The sequence below is a fragment of the Cyrtonyx montezumae genome, unplaced genomic scaffold, assembly GCF_038088225.1.
Source record: "Cyrtonyx montezumae isolate F1298 unplaced genomic scaffold, pur_monq_1.0 scaffold_32, whole genome shotgun sequence".
Lineage (NCBI taxonomy): Eukaryota > Metazoa > Chordata > Aves > Galliformes > Odontophoridae > Cyrtonyx > Cyrtonyx montezumae.
Window position 1 is genome coordinate 1,734,002 of NW_027072037.1, and position 14,154 is coordinate 1,748,155.

The 14,154-nt window shown below is 43.9% G+C and overlaps 1 protein-coding gene across 1 annotated transcript in view; it reads right to left on the reverse strand.

The window, feature by feature from the left end:
* Positions 1–14,154, reverse strand: part of OBSCN (obscurin, cytoskeletal calmodulin and titin-interacting RhoGEF) — a 172,546-nt gene that overhangs the window by 71,266 nt on the left and 87,126 nt on the right. Inside the window, exons 51-61 of the mRNA XM_065744974.1 lie at positions 13,217–13,480; positions 12,206–12,469; positions 10,636–10,902; positions 10,023–10,286; positions 9,167–9,433; positions 7,860–8,126; positions 6,938–7,204; positions 5,585–5,851; positions 3,158–3,430; positions 2,501–2,767; positions 370–636 (exon numbers count right to left, since the gene is read on the reverse strand). Of these exons, the coding sequence (XP_065601046.1) occupies positions 370–636; positions 2,501–2,767; positions 3,158–3,430; positions 5,585–5,851; positions 6,938–7,204; positions 7,860–8,126; positions 9,167–9,433; positions 10,023–10,286; positions 10,636–10,902; positions 12,206–12,469; positions 13,217–13,480 (2,934 nt within the window). The remainder of the gene's footprint in view (positions 1–369; positions 637–2,500; positions 2,768–3,157; positions 3,431–5,584; positions 5,852–6,937; positions 7,205–7,859; positions 8,127–9,166; positions 9,434–10,022; positions 10,287–10,635; positions 10,903–12,205; positions 12,470–13,216; positions 13,481–14,154) is intronic.

Sequence of the window (14,154 nt, forward strand, 5' to 3'; positions counted from 1 at the left end):
ATAGCTACTTTCAAGTGATACCTCAAGTGATACAGGTTAATCATTGTGTTATATTCATTCTTGACAAAACTGTATTATTTGAAAGAGCTAACATCCACAAGGCACATTACATTTATAATGCAGTATATGTATTGTGAAAACTTTGTCAACAGATTTGAGTGGTTGACATTAACATAAAACCACAAAGTCATTGATTAAAGTCCTGTTTCTAACTTCCTAGAAACCACTGGCTCTGTTCCCTTGAAACCACCTATACCTCCAAAATCCCTATGATTCAGTTTGGGCACACGACAATGTCTAGCTGACAAATCTCTTAATCACTGCCATAGTAATGAGCTCTGTTCAGCTCTTCCCCGCACGAAGTCCTACCTTTCACATGCACAACTGCAGTGGTTTGCTGGTCCCCTGTGTCACACATGTATTCCCCAGCATCAGCTTCACTCAAGTTGAGAATCGTCAGCTCAGCCACAGACTCAGCTTGGTGCATCTTGTATTTATTGCTTGGTTGCAGCACTTTCCCAGCCTTCTTCCACTGCACAGTGGCGTTTGATTTTGAGATTTCACAGCTTAAAGTGATGGTGCCACCTTGTTCAGCTTGCTGGTTTTGGAGTGGTTTTGTGATGACTACTGGCAAAGCTAAACCAAGAGAAATCAGAGGAAGAAATAGTTTCATTGTTGACTGAATTTAGTGAAACTTTAGGGCCATTCCAGACTTGATTAAAACTCGGTGACCTTAAAGCACAAAAGAGGAATGATAAAAAAAAAAAGCACTAAGCAATCTGCACTCCCCAGGAATCAATGGGCACTGCACACACTGACCACCTCTGGGAATCACTTCACAGTGGTGTAGCCACAGTTGTCGACTCCTGAGCATCTCCAAATGGGCATGTCAAAGCCACAGCTCAAATGCCTATTCCTGATATCCAAGTTCCTGGCTGAATAGAAGGGCACATGGAAAAAGATAGTGACATAAAGCCTTTCATTTGAAAACTAGACCCAGAAGAGGAATGATGTCTGGACATTCCTGCATGCGTGTGTGAACACCGGTAGGTCTACATAGAGTTCTGGTAGGTTGATTTACACACAGTGTGTACAACTCGTGTTCTTTGAACCCAGTTGGATAGAAGAACCACGGTAGCTCCACAAAAACTGCTGAACTAGGATTTACAAAGGTAGGAGATGGGATTAGGGAAAAGAGTGAATTCACAGGGACTGAGTGATGGGTGTATATATGAAGAGAGAGATACGAAGGTGCTTGCATACGGCATAGGAATGGGTAATGCATTCTGTGGGACAGCTGGGCAATGGCTTGAGTTAAATTTTTTTTACAGTTGCTTTTGCAGGGAAGGCATCCCATTGCACAGCTAACTCCTGCAGTCTCATGAATCTTGGGAACCAAGAAAGAGAAAAGGAGAACAGAAATAATATCTTGAGAGACAAGCTTAGTGAAGATCTAATCTGTCAGCAGCATCACTGCTGAATCCCATCACAAAAAAAAGGAAAAAACTCTCTGTGACAGTGCTCCTGAATCTTAGATATGGAATCCCTTAAATTAACAGAGAGTTCCCTAAGAGGTGAAGTGAAAGCTCGTTTCACCTTTCACTACTAAGTTTGCTCATCACCAGAATCACAGGTGTAGTCTCCAGCATCCTTCAGCTGTAGTTCATGGATGAGTAGCTCCACAGCAGAGCTCATCTGCTTCATCTCATACTTGTTACTGGCCTGGAGCAAGACCGACCCCTTCCTCCACCTCACAGGTACATTGAGCTTGGAGAGCTCAGCATGAAGGGTGACAGCAGAACCTTCCTCAGCTTCCTGGTTTTGGAGTTTCTTTTCAAAGAGTGCTGGAATGGCTGTGACCACACATAGAAGCACAGACAGCCACTGTCAGAGGATGGGCTTACAACACAATTATCACTGGATCTTGGATTTAATGTGGCAGCAAGCAGGTGCATTTCATCACAGGAGATAGATGCTTCACAAGAACTTCCTGGCTCCTCTTTATTTTAATTGATCTTGTAGCTCAGAGAAAGACTGCATTGTCAGCAGGGTATATTTTTTAATTTTTTTTCTTTTTATAGATGTACTAACACATTTAACTTGTTTGTAAGACCGTAGGCACTAAACTTCTTCAGGTACCTTGCTCTTCAGCTGGAATTGAGAGCCCAGGTAACTTTGAGCACTTTGATTCTTAGGCACTCTTTGTCCAGGTGGGACCACAGCTCAAAAAATAAAGGTGGCTGAGAATCAAAACAGTATCATTATAACTTTACTTCCAGGCTTGGTCTTCTGAGTGTCCATAAAGAAAACCTTTAGTCTAAGAATAGTGGAAGTAGTTACATTGCTTGGGACAGCAGGACTTAACTTCTGAAAGAAAAAAACTCAACTACTTTGTTCAGGTAAAGTTGAAGTCAAGGCTGTAGATAACACTCACTCATTAGTGCTTAGTCAAGAAAGTGGAAGGAGCTTCTTGTCTTAAAAGCAGAACAAAACAACCTACCTTTAACAGTTAAAGTGGCAGTTGTTTGCTCGTTTCCATTATCACAGGTGTATTTGCCTGAGTCTTCTGGTTTTAAGTGATAAATCTTTAAAGTGTGGATTGTTCCCTCCTGTCTGATTTCATATTTGGAGCTTGGAGAAATCACCTTGGCATCCTTCCTCCACTCCACCTCAACATTGGGCTGGGAGAGCTCGCAATGCAGGATGGCTGTTTCCTCTTCCTGGAATTCTGTGTTCTGTAATTTCTTCTTAAAGACTGGAGGTGGCACTAAAGTTGCAAACACAGTAAAGGAACTAAGATTCACCTTTATTTGGCTTCCCTACTAAAAAACAACAGCTGGACAGTTAAGCAGAGACTTTAACTTCTGTGTAATATTTTGAAGGAGTTAAACAAGTGAATGGATTTCCGATGAAACCTGCTCACGAACACTTAGCTTCAGGATCCTGAAACTGGTGATTTCTCTATATCCTTCCATCCATAGCGATGACAGAGTATGAGAGCACATTAGTGCATCACATGTGCTCTGGAGCACAAGCACACTGCTAACGTGAGCTAACAAGAAGTGAACCGTGGTGGCCTTAAATTTGCTACCAGAATATGCAAAAGCAAAATATCACCTGATCTCACAGATGTTTTCCACATCACAGAGTACTTTACCTTTTACTGTGAGCTCTGCTGTGGATGTGTGTGGTCCCACTCGAAAAGTGATGGTGCCAATGTCCTGCTCAGTCACCTTTCTCAGTGTCAGCTTGTGGATCTTTCCCTTCTCCACTGAGATCTCGTTCATTTCATTATTTTGCAGAGCAACATCTTGTAATTTCCATTCTACATCCCTTGCGTTCTCATGAGACACCTGGCACTGAAACGTGACATCATCCCCTTCAAACACCTCCATGTCCTTCAGTTGACTCACAATGGTCACATCAGGCTCTGCAAACAGTCAACATATAGAACAGAAAATATGGACCAAATCATAGAATCATTCAGGTTGGAAAAGATCCTCTAAGATCACCAAGTCCAACCTCACCCCACCCCCACCAACCCCACTGACCACGTCCCCAAACACCAAATCTCCATGGCTCTTGAACACCTCCAGGGACGGTGGCTCCACCACCTCCCTGGGCAACCTGTATCAGTGTTTGTCCACACTTTGGAGAATTTTTTCCTAAATCCAACCTGAACCTTCCCTGGTGCAACATGAACCCATTACCTCTCACAGACTAATACAGGTAGGAGAGGACTTGTGGCACTCATCAGGTCCAACCACTGCCCATAACTGGACAGCATGTTGCTCAGTGCTGTGTCCAGCTGAGTTTTATTGACTCCCCCAAGGATAAAGGTATCATATTCTCTCAAGTTATATTTCAAACTCCGTTGTTTGACTCCTTTCAGTGTATGTGGTTCTATGACCGTTATAAATTTGACCTGCACAGACTGGAAAGCTGGGCAGGGAGGAACCAGATGAGGTTTAAGAAGAACAAGTGTAGCATTTTGTCTGGGGAGGAATAACTGCATGCACCAGCACAGGCTGGGGAATGAGCTGCTGGAGAGGAGCTCTGCAGGGAGGGACCTGGGTGTCCTGGTAGACAACATGTGGGCCATGAGCCAGCAGTGTGCCCTGGTGGCCAAGAAGGCCAACGGGTTCCTGGGGTGCACTAAAAAGCGTGTCCAGCAGGTCAAGGGAGGTGATACTCTCCTTCTACTCTGTCCTGGTGAGGCCACATTTAAACTACTGTGTCTAGTTTTGGGCATCCCAGTTCAAAAAAGACAGGGATGTTCCAGAGAGAGTCCAGCACGGGGCCACAGAGATAATAAAGGGCCTGAAGCATCTCCTGTATGATGAAAGGCTGAGTAATCTGGGTCTGTTCAGCCTGGGGAAAAGAACACTGAGGGGGAATATGATAAATGTTTATAAATATCTACAGGGGGATAGGAGGCAAATGGGAGAAGCCAGGCTCCTCTTGGTGGTGCATAGTAATAGGACAAGGAGTAGTGGCCTAAAACTTGTGCATAAAACGTTCAGTACTAACATGCAGAACATTTTTATGGTGAGGGTGACAGCACTGGCACAGGTTGCCCTGAGTGGTTGTGGAGTCTCCTGCTATAGATACTCAAGACCTTTGTGGACACCAACCTGTGTGACCTACTGTAGAATACCTGGTGTAGGGAGCCTGCTTTTGCAGGGGGGCTGGACTCGATGATCTCTTGAGGCCCCTTCCCAACCCCTTCAATTAAGTGATTTTTGTCTTAGTGTTTTTATCATTTGCTTTCTCTCAGCTACGCACTGCATGTTGATATTTTTTTTCTGTTTTAATTACGTTTGATATTGTAACTGGGTGAATAATGCTTGAACGTGAGATCTGAAAGTCAGAATTTTGAATTTTTTTGCAGTAGCAGATATCTTCACAGACCAACATTAAATACTGATCCTCCCTACTGTCTTTTTGCAAATAGAGTTGCTTATTCTCTGGGTTGGAGTATCTGGGTGGCACAACGTTCACAGCAGGGCTCACTGGATCAGTGCACAGAGTGTTTGCACTTTGTTTTGCTTGAGTCCAGCTTCTAGGACAGCTGGGTACATGCAGATCTGTGCAATGATCATGTGGTCAGCCTGCAATAGGCAGAGGCTTCTCCCTGAATCTGGTGTAAATACTCAAGGGCAGTACAGGGCAGTCTCCATCTGCACAGAGAGTACACATCTGGTCCACCGAGGCCCACCTCTGCATGAAAAATGGTGCAGCTAGGCACAGCATAAAGAACACCTGTATCAGTGAGGAGCCCACAGGGTGGCTAGGTGTGACTGTTCCACACTAGTGGTCCAACCTGAAAGCAAGCTCTGCCTGTAGTGCTGCCATGTGACTGGAAGCTAGGAATGAACTCCAAGCCCCGAGTCGAAAATTACAGCTGCATTATCCTCTCCTCCTCACCAAGTGATTCTTTGCCTCACTACATTCTTGAACAACAAGATTTCATATTACATCACAACACCCTTCCTGTGCCCTGTGTTCATTTGTCACAATAGCAGCGGTGATACTTCCGAATCTTAGCATCTTAAATCCCCTTCCCCCAGTAAGCATCTCTTACCTTTCACGGTCAGCTTTGCAGAGGTTGTCTCATCTCCAACCTTGCAGGAGTATTCTCCAGCATCACTGGGCTCCAAGTGGTGAACACGCAGCTCATGGATGGTGCCCTGCTGCCACATTTCATACTTGGGACTTGAGTGAAGCACGACTCCATCTTTCCTCCACTCTACTTCTGCTTTGCTTATAGAAATCTCACAGCGCAGCTTGGCTGTTCCTCCCACCTCCACTTCTTCATTCTTCAGCTGCTGCTTCAGCTGGGGTTTGATGGCTGCAAAGTGAGGAAGGAAGTGAGTGTGTGAAGTGTTAGCTTGGATGAATGAATGTCAGCTCTGGACAACTCAGCACAAGGCACTTGAGATCTGAAGCTGCAGAACAAGTTTGTGTTAAGTGGATATACTAAAGTTACATATATCCAGACAAGGAGTGAAAATTCCCCAGATGTGTTTGTTTCCAATAGAGTCTAGGGTATCTTCCATTACATCCTCTATGATCTGCTCTGGATATTGAAAACTCTCACACAAAAAGATTTTGACTAAGCAGGATGTGATACTTTCTGATTAAAACTAGCATAACTCTTTGACTTCTAACAGTGGTTATAAAGCTTTAAGCACATCTCACATCTCTACCATCACCTTTAGACCCTACTCAGGCAACAGAACATCCTTCCAGATGGTGTGCACACAAATGGGAACAGCCCAGACCACAGCTTGCCACTGATGAAATCAAGAAGGGAATATCCATCTCATAATTGCATGAGCAGTTGTGAAAATTCAGTGCTGCAGTTCTGTCATCTAAGACCTATTAGGATGCATGTAATGGGAGCACTTTTTCACCTGCCACTGGGACTGCCACTGGGACAGCAGCTTCTTCCCAGGTTGGATTCAGCCCACAGGACACGTAGTTGAGAGTGCTGTGTCTTAGATGAAAACCACAAGTTCTACCCAAATGTCACAGACAACCACAGACACATCACCAGTGTTGACTAAGGCAGACATTACTCTGCTTTGCCTAAAAATATTGTTCTTGGGATCCTCATGGGGGGACCTTAGAAAAATTAAAACCAGTCTATTTAAAAAAATGTGTTTTTGTATATGTCTTACAACCAGATGTTGAGCTGAGTGAGTCAGCAGTGAATGACAGAAGTTAAGAACTATATGGGCTTAAATAGCCGTTCTATCATCTGGTTCCCTAAGATCCAGTTTTCTGTATTCTGGTTCACGACTAGACACCTCATAAACCTTTCCTCTTTATCTTAATTTTGTGGGGGACTTAGTCTCCAAAGAATAACAAAATGTCATCTACACAGTTTCACAAATCCTTTTGATCCTCTGTTCCACCTTGATGCGATGCTAACCATTCACTCTGAGGACTGCTGTGCTCTGCTGGTCTCCTGTATCACACGTGTAATCAGAAGCATCCTCTGGTTCTACATTATGGATCACAAGCTCAGCTGTGCAGCCATGTAATTTCATTTCATATTTGGCGCATGGGAAGATCTCCATGGTGCCCTTCCTCCACTCCACCGTTGCATTATCCTTTGTCAGCTTACACTGGAATTTCACAGCAGCTCCTTCTTCAACCTCCTCATCCTTGAGCTCCTTTGTGAAAAGAACTGGTCGGGCTAAAGGAAAATGAAAACAACAAAGAAGAGGAGCTTTTATTCAAGCCAGAATCAAGTCCTGATTGATACGTCTACAATGATGCCTGGGTGAACGAGACAGTGTGCTCTGCAAGTGCCATGCTCCAAGGCAAGATCCATGTTTTCTAATAAGCCTGGTTGTAGTAGCAGATATTTCTGTACGAGAAGCAGCCACTGGCACTAACAAAGGTTCCTTCCTCTGTTCCTTGACTCACATCTTTCCCAGTGCTGAACTATTTGAATGAATTTATGCTTCAGCTGATGCCACAAAGATCTCATGAGAACAACAGTTGAAAACTCCACGAACAGCCTCAACAGACCAGGAAGGTTGTTGCCATTCTCTTTCCAGGATTTGGAAGGATTTTCTTTTTGAAATACTTAAACCATGTATCACATGAAATATTCACACATTACATTAAAGCATTTCTCTTTCTTTTATTTCTCTTCCACTGTAGAGCCAGAAAGTATTTCTTCTTAGAACCCAAGACTCAAATATGGCACTGGAAGAAGGAAGTATCATCCTCTTCCATTTTCTTTGGAAATATTTATAAAGAAAAAAAGGCATGTAATCCTATTCAAGATGTTGTCTTGTGCAAGATGAAATCTATTGCTTTTTGAGTCAGCTCACACCACGTACCTCTCACATGTAAAGATGCCTTTGTTTCCTGATCCCCAGAATCACAGCTGTATTCTCCTGTATCTTCTAATTGGAGATTATGTATTAAGAGCTCTACCAGGCATTCCCTCTGCCTCATCTCGTATTTCTCATCGGGCTGCAGCCCCACTCCTCCTTTCCTCCATTCCACTGCAACATTTGGTTTTGACAGCTCGCAGCAGAAAGTAGCTGTACTTCCTTCCTCCGATTCCTTATTTTGGAGGATTTGCTTAAATGTGACAGGCAGTGCTGCAAAATTTGAGAGGGAAATGTTTTCAGAGTGGTCTAGTCCAAAAACGACCCAACCCTACCATCATTCTTCCGAAAAAGCCTAGTTCTAATGATTCCAAAATCCTTGGTCTGCACTTCTCCTCCTTGGCAGCATCTTTCTTGAAGTACTGTGTGAACCAAGAGTTGAGGACAGACAGTGAAGTTAGGGAAGAGTTAGGAAAGAGCAGTCCCCAGAATGGCCTAGTGTGTCATGTGAAGATGTCAGACCTTCCTGTGGAAGTCTCTCCATGCCAACTAGGGGTGCTTCAGTCAATGACCACCAGGACACAGTGGGACATGCTCCCTCTACTCAGACCTTTGTTCCTCAAAGAAAGCCTGGGTGTTTGCAGTATTGAGCTAAGAGTATTCCCCCATCCCCCATGCATGCCCTATATAAACTTCCACAAACGTATAGACGATCAAGATAGGGTTCAAAACATAAGTACAGTAAGAAGTGGTAATGAAGTGATAAACTGACGGGAAAATACAGGCAAAAACTTTCAGGCAAAAGTACAAAAGGCTGTGGAAAACAGATGAGGTTGCAATTGTTTGCACTCATGGATTGTATCCAGACAGTCTCCAGTTAATAACACAGTATGTTCATGTATTATAATAAAACTTTATCCACCAGTTGTTGTACTTGTTATCATCTCAATCAGGCACTGCACTCAAATATGCATCTCTCATGTCTAACAAAGCAATCAGCCACCCAGAAGAATCAATCTGCCTAATTTATTTCCTGTTATCCATTTCCTGAATTACCATATGCAGCCACACATTCTGTGCTCATAGGGCAGGAGGGCTCATCACATGTTGACACTGTGACAACATTAAATTGCTTTGATGCTGATTAATCATTCCAGAAGCTTCAAGCAGAACCTCTCTGCCCTGACCACGTGTCAGGCTGAGATAAAATACGTATACTGCCAGAGAGTATAACAAATCAGTATCTGTAAAGATGCTAAAAAGTGTTCCTTTCACTTCATCTCTATTGAGCCAAGGGTCAGTACTCTGCCTACCATGTACAGTTACTGCAGCTGTTGTCTGCTGATGTCCAGAGTCACAGGTGTACTTTCCTGAATCATCCAACTCCAAGTCATAAATGACCAATTCAGCACAGGAGCCCTGCTGCTTCATCTCGTATTTGAAACCAGGGTAGAGAGTAGTATCTCCTTTCCTCCACTCTACTGGAGCCTTGGGTTTGGTAAGCTCACACCTCAGGGTCACTGTCCCACCTTCTTCGGCCTCAGTATTCTGAAGTTCTTTTTTGAAAAGTGCTGCTTGGGCTATAAAATAGAAATACAACTTGCAGCATACTGGAGTTGGGGTTTGGGAAAGAGAAAGCAGAAAGAAAATGGAAAGACCAAAAGAGCTTAATTGCAGAGAGCTCTAAATCTCAATGCTCTTGATTGAAAGTACAAAGCTATTTCCCCAGAGAGATGATAGGAATATCTGCAGGACAAGAAGAAACCAGTTTCAAGGAGTTACACTTGCCACAAAGGTTATTCTAACTTCATCCCAATCTGAGATTGCAAAATAGCTGAATATCTCTCCCATTTCTGAAGGGATATTCCAAAGATCAGCAAGATTTGTAAGTGTTCATATCCCATCTCATGGCAGAACACTTGCAGGAGAGATTACAATTACCCTGACTGTAAGAGACTGAGGCAATGCATTGAGTACTGCACTGCATATTCTATTTTCTACCTGATCTATTAGGCTGTAGAGGCCATACTATTCATAGGTTCATAGGTTCATAAGGTTGGAACACACTTCCACACACTTCCTTTATGAGTCACAGCCATGTCTTCTCCGTAAGTGACAATATAACACAAGTGAAAAACAAAATATATCTCGTTTGTTTGTTTGTTTTACCATTGACTGTCAAAGTGGCTGTTGTCTGCTGATCTCCACACACACAGGTATAATCTCCAGCATCCTCCTCATCCAGCTCGTGGATTATCAGCTTTACAACAGCACCATCTTGACTCATTTTGTACTTTTTGCTTGCTTTGAGCACCTCCTGCCCTTTCTTCCACTCCACCACAGCAGGTTTGGTCAGCTCACAGTGCAGAGTAGCTGTCCCACTTTCTACAGCTTCTAGGTCCTTCAGGTCTGTCTTGAATTCTGGAGGCAGTGCTGAAGAGTAAAAGAATGACCATATAGAGACTGGATATTTGTTAAAAAAACAGCTAGCCAAAGTCCATTGGGAAAGGATGCATGGCACAGGTCAGTGGAACACAATGGAAACATCTTCCTTGGACACTGCATCAGGGCAAGGAAAGTGAGAAGAACCAGCAGAGCTGAGGAGAACAGACACTAAAAGGCACTGCTTTTCCCATTTCTAACAGTAGGAAGAAGCATATAGGCTGCCTCCAAAGGAAAACAAAAGCCCAAGCAAACAGAAAGGGAGTGGGAAGAGACTACAACAATAGAGACATGGGCAGGTCTAGGGCGTGGAGAACCTTAGTCCCAAGGATTACTTTACCATGCACTGTTAAGGCAGCTGTGGTGGTCTTGTTTCCACAAATACAGGTATAATCTCCAGTGTCATTCAAGTCTAAATTGTGAACTACGAGCTCCACCACACAGCCTTCCTGGCTCATGCTGTACTTGCTGTCCGGGGTGAGGATGCGATGGCCTTTCTTCCACTGAACAGGGGCAGAAGCCTTGCTGGTCTGACAGTGCAAAGTGGCCATTCCACCTTCTACTGCTTCTTTGCTGGTCATCTCTTCTTGGAAAAATGGAGGCACAGCTGCGGGATGCAGGTAAAATGTATTACAAACTGAGGGTATCTCCTGGAGCAGGTGGGAGTGGGAGGTGATGGGATACGGTTGTGAAGGTTACAGAAGGACACAGCATCAGCAGAAGAGAGAGGGAAGAGAAACATAGACTTCCTAGTGGGCATACATGAATTCTTTCAGGTTTATGTTGGCTTCCTACTAGCATAACCACACTGCAGTCAAGAGATTTACGCCTGCTTTCTCCCAGTTCCTATATCAGGAGAACCAAGAGGAGCATCTGTGATTTCCCTAGCTCGTGCGTATGAGTGATAACATTTTCCACAAAGATCATCTTTTCTTACTTACGGAGCAGCCCTGCTGGGCTCTGAGTGTTTGCACAGCTCCTTTCTCAACATCATTCCGTGTTCCTTGAGGCATCATTGAAAAGACACAGCCAGGGCTCTCTTGACCCCAGAGAAAGTCTCCAGATGCTGAACCCTAAGCCTGTATTCCTGTCTAAGAACACACTGCCCCTGCTTGCTTAATTCTAGCACCCATTGCAAGTTATATCTTCAAAATAAACGTCGTGAACTTCACATATCTCCCTCTAATTAACTAGGTGGGATGATGGGATATTCCATCCATTTCACAAGGTTGGATATCTCAGATCTCAGACTTAATGACTCACTCATAGTGGTGGAGCTAAATTAAAATGCTCAAGCTAGATTTGTCACATTTCTCATCTGCAGCAGTGTGAAGCTGAAACATCAGTTTTCATTGCACAGCAGCTGGTTCTTGCACCAAAATAAGACCAGAGAAGGTCACAAAGAATTTATCTTTTCCTGCCTGGAAGATTGGACCTCCAATGCAAACCTATCTTTTTGCATTAGGATGCTGGCTAAGGGCACAAAGAGCAATACAAACACAACTCAGCACGAAGTCAGGGCCACATTTGGAGTATGGCTTATTATACCCTACATTCAAATGGCACAGACTGAGAGCACCAGAAGGGAAAGGTAAAGAACAAGCAGAACTGTGCTTCAGGAAGGAAGGGAAGAAAAGGAAATATAAAAGAATAATGGATTTACTTGTTATGAAAGGAGAGTCAGAAGGGAAAGATGGGAGGATAGCAGGTCTGTGTTTGAGGAAAGGAAAAAACAAAAGGAGGGAGAAGAATATAGAGCAGTATTTTCCAATCAGCAGCCATCAAAGACAGGAAATAGTTTTTTCATACAAATGGAAGTGTGGTTATTAAGGATGAACAAACAGAAAAGTGAACACCTGCTAGTAGAGGATAGGCATGTCTAATTAGGAAACAGGTCCGGGCAGTTTTACCCTGTACTGTTAAGACAGCTGTAGTCTGGTGCTCTCCGCACACACAGGTGTAGTCTCCTGCATCATCCTCAGCCACTCCATGAATCACCAGCTCTGCCTTGGGCCCTTTCTGCCTCATGTGGTATTTCTCACTCTCTTTGAGAACCCTCTGGTCCTTCTGCCACTCCACCGGAGCAGCCCTGGTGAGCTCGCAGTGCAGGGTGACATCTCCACCTTCTTCTGCTTCCTCATCCTTTAGCTCTTCCTTAAAGAGTGGTGGCAGAGCTGAAGGACACAACACGGACAAATGGTCACCAGAAAAACAGAATTCTGATCCTAATTTCTCCTTATTTCTTTTTTTCCTGCTTGGGATTATTTCCCCTTTTGCCTCCCTTTTTTCAACCCATTCTAAACTCAGCCTAGGTCACCTCTGACAGCATCCTTCTGTTTGCTTCTATGATTTACTTCTCATTTTGAAATTTGGAGCCCAAACACAGAGCCCAAATCCGTAGGGGGGGGAGGTGGGGGGGAACAAAATCAAAACTGTTTACCTTCAGGAAAACAAATCATTAATATTTATCTACAAATGTGACTTGTGCACAACTTGTATTAGCAGTACAGCGTACAAACAGCACGTCAGAAAAGGTCCAGGTCTCAGGAGCATTTGGAAAATGCTGGAGGGGACAGAACTGGGTCCCTCTGATTGCAGATCCAAGGACTGTTACTCCATTAACAGACACTCATTAAAGAACAAGAGGTTCTTACAGAACCCTTCCTGCCACCCCCCAGGAGCAGCCGTGGCCATGTCACAGCTGCAAGGTTTCTTCCAGTCCCCATCCCTCACCCTGAGCAGCTTCTGAGAAAACTGAAGCTGGCTGAGGACAGCTGTGGAGATGGGAGGGGGAGAGGGATAGTGCTGGGAAGTGTAAATGCCCAAGAAAAGGGATCTTGAACAGAAAGAAACATCTAATCCTCCAAATTTCATAATGATGCCTATCTATAACGCTATTAATTTTAGTAATGATTTTTTACCATGAACTGTTAAGATCGCTGTTGTCTTCTGGTCACCACAAACACAAGTGTAATCTCCAGCATCTGTTACATCTAGGTCACGAATGACCAGCTCTGCAGTGGTGCCAGGTGGGCTCATTTGATATTTGTCACTTGCTCTGAGCACTTTGGACCCTATTTTCCACTGCACTGAAGCTGCTTTGCTCAGTTCACAATGCAGAGAGACTGATGCTCCTTCTGTGACTTCTTTGTTTTCCAGTTCTTCCTTGAAAACTGCTGGCAGTGCTGGGAATGGAAAGCCAATAGACAACATATTTATACTTAGACCTCTGCACTTATTGAGTGGCATCGTGAACTATTAATTTAAGTACAATCAAGTCAGATAATCTACATGCTGAGGTTACCACTACACTGATGTGGAAAACAAAATCCACCAATGACAGGAAGAGAAGAATTGCTGAGCTGGAAGGTCAAAGTGCTGCAGGCTGGATGGATTCAAGGTGCAACTTAAAGAATGTATCACAGGGTTGCCTTCCTAAACATCACAGTCTAATATGAGCATTTCATAGAATATCCTGAGCTGGAAGACATCCATAAGGATCACTGAGTCTGACCCCTGGCAGTTGGGCTGAGCTCTCAAAATGGAGCCACAATCCCTCAAAGTAGGGCCATAAGCCCTCAAAATGGGGTTCTGACCCCCCAAAATGCCCCAATATCCCATGCCATGTTCCAGTACATCCTGCCACACCCTCCAAAGTCACCAGCTCTATGCCTTTAAATTTATAACACTGTTATTTGTCTGCGTGACAAAATAGCTGTTTCCTTAGCTTCCTTTTTAGGAAAATCAGACCAAAAAAAAAAGATGCCAGAAAAAAAAATGTTCTCCTTTTCTGAACACAAATCAATTCCTAGGGAAAATCCAAAAGCTGACAGGCGAACATTTCACACACAGCAGGATG